Consider the following 15470-nt stretch of genomic DNA (forward strand, 5'->3'; position numbering starts at 1 on the left):
CCCCCCCAATCCCCAAAAATGTATGTGTAAGTGTGTGTAAGTGTGAATCTAAGTGTGTATTACTGTAATAAGTGTGTGTTGGTGTGTTTGTGTGTGTAATTGTTGCACTAACCTGAAAAAATCGCTGGAGACTGTTGCAGGCGATCAGGAAGACTCCCTGGAAGACATCTGCCTCGTGGTTCCTGTCTGTGTGCTGTGGGGGCGGAGATCGTCGATCCGGTGCAGGCTGCAGCAGCAGGACACGTAAGTAACACGTGCCTGCTGCTGTTTTTGGGCCCCTGGGCGATCGCGCCCCAGGGGCCACTCGATCCCCTGCTCTGCTCGTTGCCTAGGGGCAGGGGATCGAGCAGGAACGGAGCGAGCGGCTCTAACAGCCGCTCCTCCGCTTCTGAACCCGGAAGTGCTGCAGAACGTAGAATCTACGTTCTGTGGCATTTCAAGTACCTTTGCCACAGAACGTAGATTCTACGATCTGTGGCATTTAAAGGGTTAAGGATGACATAGGCCTTATTTACACCTTTGCTCTGATTGGGAGAAAAGGAATTTATGATGTGAAATGTTAAAGCATGACAAGCAAATGAAGACTAGGCATCAAAATCAGCAGTACTAGATATTCAATTAAATCAGTATCATGAAGATTATATATGTCCCTTTATTATTTTTCGATCAGTGTTTGTTGACTTAATTAAGGACAATGGACATAAATAATGGACACATCTTCATGTAAAATGGCTGCATTTTCTGGCTTAAATATTACTCCAACCCAGTATCTCATCTTATTAGCTCTATTATTCAATCAAGTCACCAGGATGCCAGGTCACTTAACTCTTATTATTCCTGGCTAAGGTATTTATATATTATGTATCTGGAAATGTAAAATGTAAAGATGATTGCACAGAATAATGTTGATGCACAACATTTAACAGAATTTGGGCAATCCCAGTACTGCTGCTTTGTTACTGCATATCAGAATGATAGTAGAAGGAATGATTGTGGAAGACAAAACAGTTACTACGATGTCATTAATTGTAAATACCTTTCCAAAACTGTCCTCAGATTCTGACTCAACACGTCTCCTGCCGACGTTATGGATCTACACATAAGCAGATATCAATTCCAAACACAATATAAATAGTATATCAAATGCAGCAGACAAGTATATCAATGCAGACATTTAAATATTACAGAGAAGATTTACAAACAAGATGAGAGTGATGATTTGCACCTTATAGTGTAAACTTGCCATAAGCATTACTGATGATAATGTTTTTGTTAACCTAACAGAGAATCAATCTAGCCTGGTAAGAGTGAGACAGGATAAAGGGAGCCAAAATACCCTTCACATGCAAAACATGCAACATAAAACCTTCTAAAAACAAAAGGTATTTACTGGCATTGTGCCATATACATAGCACTGCCTTAATACCAAAAATGAGAGTTTAACTCTTACATCAGGCATTATGGGCGGAGACATGCAAATCACTCCTTTATGTTCCTTTGGCCAACTATGCATCCAGAACCACTGGTTTTACAGCACAGATACAGCCTAATAGTTCAGGACCATATATCCAGCTCTGAACTATTAGGCTGTATCTGTGCTATAAAACCAGTGGTTCTGCATGCATAGTTGGCCAAAGCAACATAAAGGAGTGATTTGCATGTCGCCACCCATAATGTCTTATGGGAGAGTTAAACTCTCATTGGTTTATTAAAGGAACTGTAACACTAAAAGATTTTTAGTATAATAGATGTTCTACCCTGCACTAAGATAAGATCTATCCTGCATAAAGTTTACTATTTGCAATGCTTTAATAAAAATACTGTGATATAACTCTGCTTCTGGTCTACTGAAATAAGGCGATGGGGCAACATTCAATTTGCAAGATCCATCATGCAGCACTCAACGTCTCATCTTAGCCTGGACTCTGCTTAAACCGGAAGTGAATTGTTACAGCTATACAGATACTTTTTTAGCTGCCTTGTTTAGTGTGTCACATTGATTTATCTCTGTAGCACGCAGGTTAGCTCAGTCTTACAAAAATAAATTACAGAAGGAAAAACACTGCCCACACTCACCCTCTCCCAGTACCTAAATTGAAATAAGATGGAGATATATTACAAGGCATCTGAAAAAAACCCTCTGTACATCAGTAAAATTGAACTTCTGGTTTTGGCAGAAGTCGGCTAAGAGGAGATGTTGAGTGCTGCATATTGACTCTTGCAGTGTGAATGTCGCCCCAGCGCCTTATTTAAGTAGACCAGAAGCTCAGTTATATTGAGGTATTTTTAATAAAGCTTTGAAAATAGTAAACTTTGTGAAGGCTACAGGCAGTGCTATGTATACGGCACAAGGCAAGTAAATACCTTCTGTTTTCAAATGTTTTATGTTGCATTGTTAACCTAAGAAATTATAACTGCTGATAAAGGTGGAACTACACAAGAGACTTTGGCTAAATAGACTTACTTGTCCCACAAAATCTTGCCAGGCAACAGCAAGGACATCCAACAAAAGATCCTATGTAGTTGTACCTTACTGTTTAAACTAAATGGATACAGAGTTGGACCAGGCTGACAGAACACCAGGAAGAAACCCAGTGGGTCCTGTCGGCCCAGACCTGCTCCATATGCTGCTCCATGATCCCATACTAGACCCGATTGCCTTGCATCATGAAGGAAAGAAAGATACGTGCAGGGCAGGGGACTGTTGGAGGCTGGGGCAGGGAGGCAGTTTGACATTGGAGTGATACATTATCACTGTTTTATACTGTATATCAATAGCCCCAGTGAATACGATGAATGTGTTTTCGCTCGTCTCTCCCAGAAATAATGTTGATTCTAACTTACTCTGTGTTCCAGTTCATCGGATTCACTTCTCTTTTCACTGGGACATCCACTATCCCCTCCATTTTCAGAGTCCTTAAATGTAAATAATTAAAATAAATGAAACAAATGAAAGACAAGTCTTTCAAACAACTATATAGGAAAAGTATGAATCAACCTACTCTGTGATTGTCCAAGTTATTGTTTTCTTCGTTATGTAAGTTGTCAACCTCGTTAAAAATAGGCCAACCTAAATAAGAAGAGGAAATAAACACAAATGTAAGCAAGAAAACTGGCTCCAGGAGTGTTCAGTCACATCACTCAAATCATATAAACAGTCCAACACAGCAGCACAGTAATAATCTGATGTCTATTTACAACAGCATATTATGCACTGCAAAGTTCTCAACGAGGGCAACTTGCAACAATTATACAAACGTCTGAGCAATTTTCATATCAACAAGGTTTCAGGCAATCTCTCTACCCTAGAACATGCTGCCCAGAGATAGAGAAAGCCCTGCCATCAGTGTGCCACAACTCAAAGAACATTAGAACTCGGGCAATAATCATAATAATAATCTTTACATTACACTGTATACGGATTCTGTTCTTACCATGAGAATCAAATCTATGTCCATGAGGGGTGACTGGGGAAGGTGAGCTGGGTAAGGAATCGAATGCCATGTCGCTTATGTCATCTCCAGAATTTTCAGAGAGACGAGAGAGAAGAGGTGGGCGGCTGCCAGACATAGTTCTGACCCGGTTGCTGCCACATTTCTCTTCAATGCCACGAACAACAGTCTGGGCTCTTTGCTGGGTAAAAACAACACCATTCATATGAGGGATAATGCACACTAAACAGTATTCATAAAAATTGGTGTGATCATATTGATTAACATGAGGAGGGAAGGTTTATATCTGTAAGTCCAGAGGGGGCCCCAAGAACACCAGAAAATGCCCAGTGAGCAACGGTGTCAGCTGACGATCCAGAAATACAGAAAAAGAGATAATAAATGTGAAAGAAAATGTGCCTGTGTCTACTAATAAAACGGACCACAGTGGGGCACATTTATCAACACTGGGAAAATTTGCACTTGAGCCGCGATCTATAGCAAACAATCAAATTATTGTTTTTATTGCTCTACTTATGTCTGAACAAGCTTATTACTGACTGGTTAGTATGGGTTATTGGCCAGGTGGAACCTGGCCTGTGTAACAGCTATAGGAGCCATACCTGGGTTGAAATCACCCAGATATCTGTCGCATAGGTCTGAAAATTCAGAGTGTCATTGAGGACCTCATCAGGGCCCTGTTTTCTATATAGGCATCAATTTTTAAGTTTTAAATCCCCTGCAGCCAGTTGCTTACTGAAGCTCAAGTAGGGGTCCTGTCCTAGACACATGCATAAAGACTTTCCTGAACATGTGCGGATTTGGCTAAAAGATGGGGGGGCACCTGATGCCCAGCTTAAGTAATTTGTTAGGATGCCAGTAAACCAGTGCCACACTGTATAGCATGTACCTTATTTTCATACCACTTTATAAATGCAGACCCAGAGGATTACAATTTTAACATGATATATACATGTCAGACTGAGCTTGTAAAAATCAGAATGAAACACTTACCAACATTTTGGCGCAGTTATCCAAAACAGACTTTTCTCGGGGCGAAATGTCAAAGGGTGTCAGTCCCATGCTTTTGCAAATTCTGTTGCAAGCATGGGAATGAAAGAACAAAGCCATTCCTCGTACCCCTGTAACCATTTAGGAAAATAATTTTAAGAAATCTGTAGGCACAACATTATTAGATATTTATTGTGACTTGCCAGTTTCCACTTTGCGTAAAGTAAATCTGTCATTTTAATTCTTTTATTTCTAAAGGCACATTGGGACCACTCCAGCAAAAAAATAAATAAATAAAAAAGATAAAAATTCAGTTGTTCCACATCAAGACTTGGTAAGAATTCACCACTAGGTGTCCCTTTCTCCCCCTTTTTTTTTTTTAAGAAAAGAGGAATGTGATCACCTAAATTTCCATCTCCAAAATCCGTCCCACTCTCTGTGTGGATCTGCGGATCAGTGTATAAATCACCAACTCCTTGTATGTCAACAACAATCAGCTGATGTCCTGAGCGCTCAAATGTGAAATGACTAAAGGCCTGTGAAGAGAAGAGTGAACCCTCAATCAGGGCACATTATATATATATATATATATATATATATATATATATATATATATATATATATATATATATATATATATATATATATATATTCTAATATATTATATACAATATGTATATACTATAAACACACACGTGTTTAGAAATAAGAAACTCAGGAATTAATATTAGATATAATAATTTGGAATATATAGTATATACATATAATACATTTGCCCCAGTGTGCAGACAAGAAGACCCTCCCAGAAAAAAACACCCACTTCAGAGTTTTAGCAAGGAGGTCAGCGTGTGGCATGTGTGTCAGACAGGGGATTTTAATTGATAAATATTATTGATATTGATCATTTATATAAATACAGAATACAACATGGAGGCATCACATAATTTCAAGATTACTAAGGGCAATGTTGTTGTGTATCAGCAATGTTTGAACTTGCCTCTAGGATATTTTTTCCTATTTAAGGGACAGCAATACTAGAATACAACATTCTCCTTCATCTGTTGTCATAACTGATACACAGCGGGGGGAATAAAACAGCAGAAACAGAATTTTGCTTTCATAAGTATTGCTGCAGCCAGAACCAGTTAAAACTAATTGCTGATTTGATGCTCTGGTTTACTGCTCCAGAGTAAATTTACAACTGCTTAGTTAATCCACCCTTATTCTGCACATTCTCCTATAAAAATCCCTAGTGACTAGGGATTAAAGGAGAAGGAAAGCTACGGAGACATTTTATTGCCAATAGATTAGCTGCAATAGTGCAAGTTAGAATGCTTTATTTATTCTGTAGAATGTTTTACCATACCTGAGTAAAAAGCTCTAGAAACTCTCTGTTTGTTTAGGATAGGAGCTGCAGTATTAATGTGGTGTGACATCACTTCCTGCCTGAGTCTCTCCCTGCTCTGTGCTCAGATTACAGTAGAGAAGGGAGGGGTGGGGGGAGAGGAGCAAACTGAGCATGCTCTTGCCCAGGGCAATGAGGTTTAAGCTGAAGGCAGGAAGTCTGATACAGAAGCCCATGTGTACACAATAGAAGGAAAGAAATGCTGTGTTTCTTTTGACAGGGGACTCAGAGCAACATTACTTTGGGGGTTTACTGGTATATTTAGATGGACCTTTCTGATAAGGCTTACTTAGTTTTAACCTTTCTTTCTCCTTTAATGACAAAGTTTGCATACCTTCACTTTCTAGGTTCAGTGTCAGACCTGACTCAGAAACAGGATTATAATATAAACTTAAGTGAAACCAGCAGGAGTCATTCTGAATGGGTTGCTCTTGATTTAAGTTAAAAAGTCTGCTACTAGGGGGCAAAAACACATGTTGCTAAATATTCACTAATATTGAACTAATTTGTTCAAGTTTTTTAAAACTTACTGATCCTTTAAAGGTAAATGATCTTTTGCACTGTAGTCATGTATAAGCAAAACCAAAGCCATACCTGAGGAGTGAGGCGGATATTGTCATCTCGTACAAACCCAGAATTTGAGTTATATTTAATATACTTTCCCTCGATGTAATGTTCAAGGTGAAAAAGCGGTTTGCCAGGCCTGTCCTTCATTTCAATAATGCACATTTGCACAATGTCCACCTGCCAGGGACACAAACACATGTTAACTTGTACCAAGTCCAAAATTGTATGTGAGTATAACATTTATTTCAAGTCATAAAGAAAACCAAGCTACAGCCTTTAAGAGCTTGTACGTGCTGGAACAGAGGCATTTTGGATAACACAATAATCATATGACCTATGTGAAGCTATCCAGGATGTTAAAGAAAGGTGTGCCATCTTGAAGATGTTGTCGCAGTTATCATCAAACTGGGAGCGGTATGAGCATTATACAGGGTGTGGTTACCTATGATTCTAGATTAGAATAATTTATTTTTGGCTTTGAGTCTGATTTCTTGTACTTTAGTACTATGCAGGTTTGACATGCCAGACATTTTTCCTACATAATTGTAAGGCTAATGCCACACTCTACTAACCCATTAAGACTTATTGGCTTGTTGTTTGCTTTGCAGAGGGGCCCCAGGGAAATGCACAGGCTGGGCCCCTCAATCACTTACCTTTGTTACGTATGTTTTATATCTTGTGTAATTATTTCTTATCGTGCTGTATGCATATCCTGGGATTTTTAGATATAAATAAATGGGTCAATAGTAGGACGTAACCCTAACACCAAAGCATTTACAGGTAGCAAGAAAGAGGACAGACATAACATTCACAAAACATATATATAAATATACAAATAACAGATTATACATGAAGAAAGCCATTTTGGAAACCTGTATGATACACCCTTTAATAGGTAAGGATTCTTAATCAATCCCTTAAAGAACCACAACAATGTATATTATCCATATGTAAACAATCTACATAGTGAGTGTGTGTGTGTGTGTGTGTGTGTGTGTGTGTGTGTGTGTGTGTGTGTGTGTGTGTGTGTGTGTGTGTGTGTGTGTGTGTGTGTGTGTGTGTGTGTGTGTGTGTGTGTGTGTGTGTGTGTGTGTGTGTGTGTGTGTGTGTGTGTGTGTGTGTGTGTGTGTGTAGTCAAATACAAGAGTCCTCTGCACTCAACCCATTATCAATATATTTAAGACAGCGACATTTTGTGCATACTGCTACTAAAAAATGCCTTACCCTTTAGGGCTATTCCACACGGGGAGATAGCCACGCGTTTGCGGTCGCGGCGACAAAGCGCCGCGACCGGCGCAGGCGACAGTTTTGTATGGGCGCCTATGTAAAAACGCCTGTGCTAACCACACGAGGCGATGCGCTTTTCAACAGTCGCCTGAAAAAGCCTGGCGAGGCATTTTCAGGCGACTGTTGAAAAGCGCATCGCCTCGTGTGGTTAGCACAGGCGTTTTTACATAGGCGCCCATACAAAACTGTCGCCGGTCGCGGCGACTGGCGCGGCGCTTTGTCGCCGCGACCGCAAACGCGTGGCTATCTCCCCGTGTGGACTAGCCCTTAAACAAAACAGGGATTGTTTGTCCATATATTGCAATATATTTAAGCTGGCCAACTACGTCAAAGTCATCCCATATCTGGCCAGTCCTATGCTTAATTTTATCTGATTCATTAAGAATTCTATTGCTTCATTATACATTTTACAAAGGGACTTGGTTTTACCTGCAACTTAACTTGCTGCTTTCAAAGTAAACCTCCATACTTGGCTGTGTGCAGTTGTAGCAGCTTTTATACGCCCTGTCATATACCTGTAAACTGTAACTCAGAGCTGCTGTAATAAGCCCTAAACTATTACATTGTTGCTCAGTAACCCTGGTAAACTTGCAGATGAACTGAACTACAATATCAAATTCTAATTCAATGGAAAATAAAACAAATAAAAAAAGTATTCGTTCTTTAACTTCCCCTTCACGTTTTGCAGAAACTACAAAACCAGAATGACTTCTTACCCCTTCCAGGATATCCTGTAATGCTATATACCCTGTCAATGTGCCAAAGGCAGCCCGATAAATCTCCAATAAATAAAACACGGTTCCAGCCAACAACTGACTTTGTCCAGCAATATCTTCTAACACAAGGAAACACTGATACATCTCGATTTCAGTGAGCTAATTGTCAGATGTTTTCTCACACCTCATAAAATGAACGATGTGTTAACTGACAAAATAAACCTTGGTGTAAATTATTGTCTTCTAACCCTCACCATTGTTATGCTCAGTGGATATACAATGGATATACAAAAATAAACCAAATGGAGACCTTACTCCAGAAATGATTCTTAGGGTAAGGCCACACGAGGAGATTCGGGGAGATTTTGTCGCCTGGCGACTAATCGCCTCGTCTTTTGCGCGACTATCTCCCCGAACTGCCTCTGCGTTTTTCCCCATAGGCTAGAATGAAAAGTCGCCTGCGCTAATGCACACGCGGCGATGCGTTTTCAATAGTCCCCCAAAGTTGCCTTGAGGCAAACCCCACTGCCTTGCTTTATTGAACTGGCTTGAGCTGTGTTTAAATCTCTGATTACTATTTTATCTGATCATTTTATTGTTAACTTTTTGCTTACAAAAATAAACCAGCATCAACAGCCTATTTTTGTAACAGCTTAAACCTCTGGCAGGGACTTCCCACTTTACTGAAAGAGAATTGTACTTAAAAGGAGAAGGAAAGTCATTTTTACTTGGCGCTGCCAAAAGTTAGACACCCCAAATGATTGCATTTACTTACCCGACACCCTAGGCCGGTGCTCCTAACAGGAGAAAACTGCACCAGCGCTGGGGTTATTCCAGCAAGCGGTCGTCTTCTGGCTTCTTCTTCAAATTTACCAGGGCAGGCACATGTGCAGTAGAACAAAATAGCAGGCTTTTTCGTTAAATTTCATTGTTTCGCACTACTGTGCATGCGCAGTTGCCGGTACACGATAGGAACACGATAGCTCCGTGGTGCACGTGGTAAAAACCCACGGCCAGTGCCGTTTTCTCTTGATAGAAGCACCAACCCGGGTTGTCAGGTAAGTAAATGCCTAACTTTTGGCACCTTCTCCTTTAACGACAATTATTACAGGAGATTGTCTAATTTGTTTTGATTCCATTCATTATTCGTTACATTAGGTGCACATGAAATGTTGAACTTCATTTACTTCTCCTGTTAGAAGGATTCTTAGAGTTGTAGTTCAAACGTTCTGAAGGTATACATTCACTAGTATGGAATGTGGTTACTAGTGGTGTACTGATTGACTGCCATGAATATCACTGAAAGAGGACAGCTGCAATCTAAATGCTTTTTGTATCAATGTATACATGTAAGAATACCTCAGCAATTAATATACTATGATCCTCAGATAGCTGCATCCATTAAATGGGAAGCACATAGGCTGTGTCATTCAGAATAAAGTGGTGGTAGTAAACACAGAATAGGTTATTATGGACTATTGATACACTTTGGTACACAACATACTAAGGGTAGGGACACACTGGGCGATTTGGGGAGTTTTAGTCGCCTGGCGACTAATCGCCGCGACTTTTCTCCCCGAATGCCTCCCCTCGCTCTGCGCCTGGCTAAAATGAAAAATCGCCTGCGCTAATCACACGCGGCGATTCGTTTTCCGAAATCGCCCGAAGTTGCCTCACGAGGAAACTTCGGGCGACTTCGGAAAACGAATCGCCGCGTGTGATTAGCGCAGGCGATTTTTCATTTTAGCCAGGCGCAGAGCGAGGGGAGGCATTCGGGGAGAAAAGTCGCGGCGATTAGTCGCCAGGCGACTAAAACTCCCCAAATCGCCCAGTGTGTCCCTACCCTAAAGCAAAGATCTTTTATTGCTGGAAAGTGTGGATCTTGCCATTCAGCACTACTCTAATTTGCATTTGACTTGGAGGGTATTTAGTTAGTTGTGGCCTGAAGCTAATGTCACAGTTGGAAGCTTTCGGTGTACAGCAACCTGCTATGGGTCAAAGGACACAAGAGTGTCCACCCCAGTGAACATCCATTCATAACAATCCTGCCTTGACACATTGGCACTTATTTTCTGGGGTCAACCAGAATCTCACAAGGACTAGAGGCAAATATATCAAAAAGATTCAAATAATTTTCAAACAAAATTCGCAGTGAATTTTTCAGTAAATGTAACATTTTAGGCATTTTAGTAAATAAACCGCTTAGTATGTGTTTGAAAAATGCATAAAGAAAACAGCCACATGTAAGTGCCCTTAGCATAGTGTAGCCAGCAGAATTCAATGACAATCTGTCATTGTTATTGTGGTTAAATACCCTAGCAACCAAGGAACTGTTTTGAAATGAAAAATAAAGACGAACAGTAGATTGCCTAAGCATTTAAAAATAGGGGAGAAGGGAAGCTTTTTAAAAAAAATATTTTTTTAATCTTTTTGCTAGAGGCAGTGACCCTTGATAACCAGATAGCATTTTTAGTTGCAGGCTGTAAAAAGACTTCATAGGAAGATTAGCAGTTAAAAAGAAAATACAAAATATATCACAAAGACCAGCTAAAAAGTTGCTTAGAACGATCCCTCAATAGCATAATGTACCAAATGCTCACGTAAAACATGAAACCAGTATGTCAAAATTAAATATTTAAGATTCAGATAATATAGTGAATAAAGTACCCCCTTATTGTAAAATATAAGGATATTATAAGTCACCGAGGAGTACTCTGAGGGTTAATTATAAAATCCAAATATTTTGCAACAAGGTGTACTTTATCTATTATGATACACAAGTTTTAGTGAGCCATTTGATAACAATTACGTCACTAATCACCAATTATAACTGATGACATTACTAAAAGCCATTTATATAGTGAATAAAGTACCTCCTCTTGTAAAATATAAGGATATTATAAGTTACCGAGGAGTTTCATGACCATATAAAAACATGAGGCCGAAGGCAGAGTGTTTTTATACAGGTCATGGAACTCCAAGGTATCTTCTAATATCCTCATATTTTACAACTGTGGGTACTTTATTTATTATAATACACAAATTTCAGTGAGTCACGTGACAGAAATGACATCAGAACTCACCATTTATAAGGATATAATTTACAAGATATTCATAGCTTTTGTGTATTATAAGGATATAATCTACAGTCTGGTCATTTCCCTATGTGACCAGACTGTAAATTATATCCTTATAAACAGCGCGTTCTAACGTCAGAACGCGCCGTTTATAACAGGGGGTCCCCGGGTGGCGAATTTGACACAGCACGTCTGAGTTTGACGGCGCGCATCTGAATTTGACGCAGCACATCCAGAATTGGACGCCGACCCCTCCAACCCCCCAACTGGCATTTCACACAAAATGTAGATTATAATGCACCCCCTATTGAAATTTATAAAGATATTAGAAGTCACCTCGGAGTTATGTGACCTGTATAAAAGGTGACATAATATCTTTATACATTACAGTAGGGGGTACATTATCCACTATATCATTTACAAGATATTTCATGGCTTTTGTGTATTATATATATATATATATATATATATATATATATATATATATATATATATATATATATATATATATATATATATATATATATATATATATATATACAGTAGTAAAAGTACCCGCACTCCAAGTTTTATGTGAAAAAAGTGCTGAATTTTATTCACACATGCATATCCAACGTTTCGGTCCACACTGGGACCTTTCTCAAGGACCCATATATATATATATATATATATATATATATATATAGATATATAGATATATATATATATATATATATATATATTTATGCACGGGTGTGTATAATAAGGAATTAGGCACACACAGGCCTAAACTCATGCACAAACAAAGACAATAAAATAAAGCTGACAGCTGCTTGAAGTCATGTTCTGAGGCAGGTTTTGATCTGATAGGCCAGCAGGAGAACGAGTCTCATGTAACAGGCAGAGGAAAGACTTGTCTGATCTGTGCTGACAATGAATGAATGAGGCAAGTGATCACATGATGCAACGATCACATGATGCACCGGCCATTCCTTTCTGTCAGTGTCTCACGTTTTTCAGAGTATGTAAACAAGTCACCACACTGCTTCTTCTCACGTCCACACACCCAGGAGCTGTTTATAAACCACACCATGTACACTCTGTTCTCTGCCTGAGAAAACCACAGCTGTCGTCCCTCGCTTGCTTATGTTACAAGTTAAAACGGGAGACATGCGGCAATAGTTATGCTAAATATTAACCTGCCTATCTACCACAGACATACACACGGCTGACAAATCTACTCAACACAATCCTCCACACTTCAAAAACGAATTAACCCGCACAAAGTTGTAGAATACCTCCTGGATAATTGCCCTTTAATGCATTTGCTCCATGTTATAATCTTTGCTTTGGCCAGAGACATTTTGCACTTCTGGTTTAGGACTTTACACACGAGGAAGAATGTTTTAAATACCATTTACATAATAAGTGCAACGTGCATACATTTTACCCATAATAAAGCATTTTTCCCAGAATTCCAATGTAATCGTGGATGACACAAAAAATGGCCCACTGCAATTAGCTTGCCATTTACCTGTGCAGATGTTATTAGCACTCACGTTGGCAAAATTAATGTGATTTCTGCATATTTTGGTATGTGTGAAATATGTTTTTGTCAGCATACCAATACATGTTCCACCAGAAACAGCAGTGGCGTGGAATTCATTGTGTCAGTTGCATTTGTACTTTGTACCTGCACATTGCTTCAAGGCAATTTTGTGCTTTTCAAATAAATTTTTAAATGATTTGTAAACATTTTTCCTATTTTGTAATTTTTTTCTGCCCATATAATGTAATATAAAATGCTGGTAAAAAAAATAAACGTATAAGCACAGTCTTTTTATTATAGTGGTTGAGTATGATGTACAGAGTGATATTCTGAGACAATTTGCAACTGGTTTTCATTTTTTATTATTTGTGTTTTCTGTGGAGTTATTTAGCTTGAGAGTCAGGGCACACAGGCAGATTTGGGGAGATTAGAGTAAGCTTGGTGTGACATAACTTCCTATCTGATGGGGGGGTTGATATCACTCCAACTTCGCCCTGCGACAAATCTTCTCTTCTTCGGGCTGATTAATCTCCCCGAACTGCCTCCCCTGCCTTCCCGCCAGCTAAAATGTAAACCACCGGAAGGATGGCGCGATTCATTTTCCGATGTTGCCCGAAACTGCCTCACGAGGAAACTTCGGGCGACTTTGGAAAATGAATCGCGCCGAGTGCCATCCCGACAGCAATTTACATTTTAGCCGACGGGAAGGTTCGGGGAGATTAGTCGCCCCGAAGAAGAGGAGATTTGTCGCCAGGCGACTAATCTTCCCACTAATCTGCCTGTGTGCCCTGACCCTTATATTCAGCAGCTCTCCATATATTTGGTCCAAATTACCCAAGCAACCATGCATTGATCCGAATAAGGAACTGGAGTATAAATAGGAGAGGCCTCCATACAAAAATACAGAGCATATGTTTTTTAGATGGGATCAGCCACTCCCATTTGAAAGTTGGAATGAGTCAGAAGAAAAAGGCACATAATTCTAAAACTATAAAAAAAAGAGAGTAAATGAAGGCCAACTGAAAAGTTGCTTGGAATTCACCATTCTATAATATACTAAAAGAACCACCCCTTGTTTTTCCAGAAAAATGTTACCCTGCCCCCAACTTGTAATAGAACACTTTTTACAGAAGCTGGTGGGTCTGTGTGCTTGTGCAAATTTGCATGGGTGAGGGGTCACTTTTTAACAATAGCCCTCTTAAATGATAAGGGAGAGCAACACAGGTCTCACTGTTAAGCTGGCCATAGATGCAAAGATCCGATCGTATGAATCATCGTACGATCGGACTTTCCCATCTCCCGACCCGCCACTAACCATTCAGATCAAAGTCTTACCAGTCAGATTAGTTAAACACAGATCAGCAATGTTCTGCCCCTGACCGCAATCGTACGATATCTATGTCCAACCAAAGCTAGTGACAGTCTCCCACTGAAAATCGTACGATCGGCAATACACGCAGAGATATTATCGGCAGCCGACAGAAATTGTCTAACCTGTCCGATCGACCAAACGACCGATCTCCGCCGGACGAAAAATGTCGGGACTCTCCACACACGGTTCGAAAATCGTACGAATCCTTGATTCGTACGATCAGATCTTTGCGTCTATGGCCTGCTTTACACTCTATAAGTGAAGAGTGATTCACAGGGACTGGCATAATAAGAACTGCTGAGTAACAGACATCACTAGAGAAAAACAAGATGCAGTGTTTATTTAGCACTAAACCAGGATCTTTGCAGTTTTATTGAGCTGCCATTGTAGTTCGACGCCAGTCTGTTCATTTGCTGGAATTAAACACCCTTAGTAAGTTTGCCAAGCAATGGAAGAGCCAACCCACTGTACTTTTAAAATACCTCATTTTTTTATTTTAAAGAAAAATGTGTGCATGAAAATGAAGTAGTGGTATTCCATATGCTATCATAAATGTGCTGGAGATTGAGGCTAATGCAGGTTGCTTTCAATTAATGTATACAAGCGCTAGGGCTTATAACATGCACTTATTATTGACTTTGGTGATACCCCTACCCAGCTGAAATGTTGTCTGACAGACTTCACAATTATCAGGGGTGGGGCACATCAAAGAAAGGTAATAACCATTCAGTGCAGGGCAATTAGTCGTGTAGGTTTCTCTGTTATCCCACTATAATGACATTATAAAACTGTAAAGTGGACATTTTTGGGCTGTGAATTGGAAGAATCTAGACTTTTAATGCAATAAATACACCTTAAGGCACACAACACGAAAGAGCATTTTAATGCCTCAGACACTTGCAAAAGTAACTTTACATACTGCCTCTAGTCGCTTCCTATTAAATGAATGGAAAACTCTCTGCCAAAAGAATCCCATGGGGGCAGTTGGACTGGTTTTGCTCAGCTGCACTAATGGAGCAATCCAAACTAATTCCACCTGACAGTACCAGGATCTGCCATAGGCGCATTCAGTCAGT

At 39.7% G+C, this 15470-nt stretch overlaps 1 protein-coding gene across 2 annotated transcripts in view; it reads right to left on the minus strand.

Annotated features, from left to right (window-relative positions):
- LOC108703159 (eukaryotic elongation factor 2 kinase-like) overlaps window positions 1–15470 on the minus strand; it is a 64481-nt gene that overhangs the window by 15356 nt on the left and 33655 nt on the right. For both annotated transcript variants that reach the window (XM_041579245.1, XM_041579246.1), the window contains 7 exons: window positions 6442–6591; window positions 4846–4978; window positions 4446–4573; window positions 3435–3633; window positions 3003–3070; window positions 2845–2916; window positions 1037–1093 (listed from right to left, as the gene is read on the minus strand). In XM_041579245.1, coding sequence (XP_041435179.1) covers window positions 1037–1093; window positions 2845–2916; window positions 3003–3070; window positions 3435–3633; window positions 4446–4573; window positions 4846–4978; window positions 6442–6591 — 807 coding nt within the window. The remainder of the gene's footprint in view (window positions 1–1036; window positions 1094–2844; window positions 2917–3002; window positions 3071–3434; window positions 3634–4445; window positions 4574–4845; window positions 4979–6441; window positions 6592–15470) is intronic.

The sequence above is a fragment of the Xenopus laevis genome, chromosome 9_10S (genome assembly GCF_017654675.1).
Source record: "Xenopus laevis strain J_2021 chromosome 9_10S, Xenopus_laevis_v10.1, whole genome shotgun sequence".
NCBI classification, from domain to species: Eukaryota; Metazoa; Chordata; class Amphibia; order Anura; family Pipidae; genus Xenopus; species Xenopus laevis.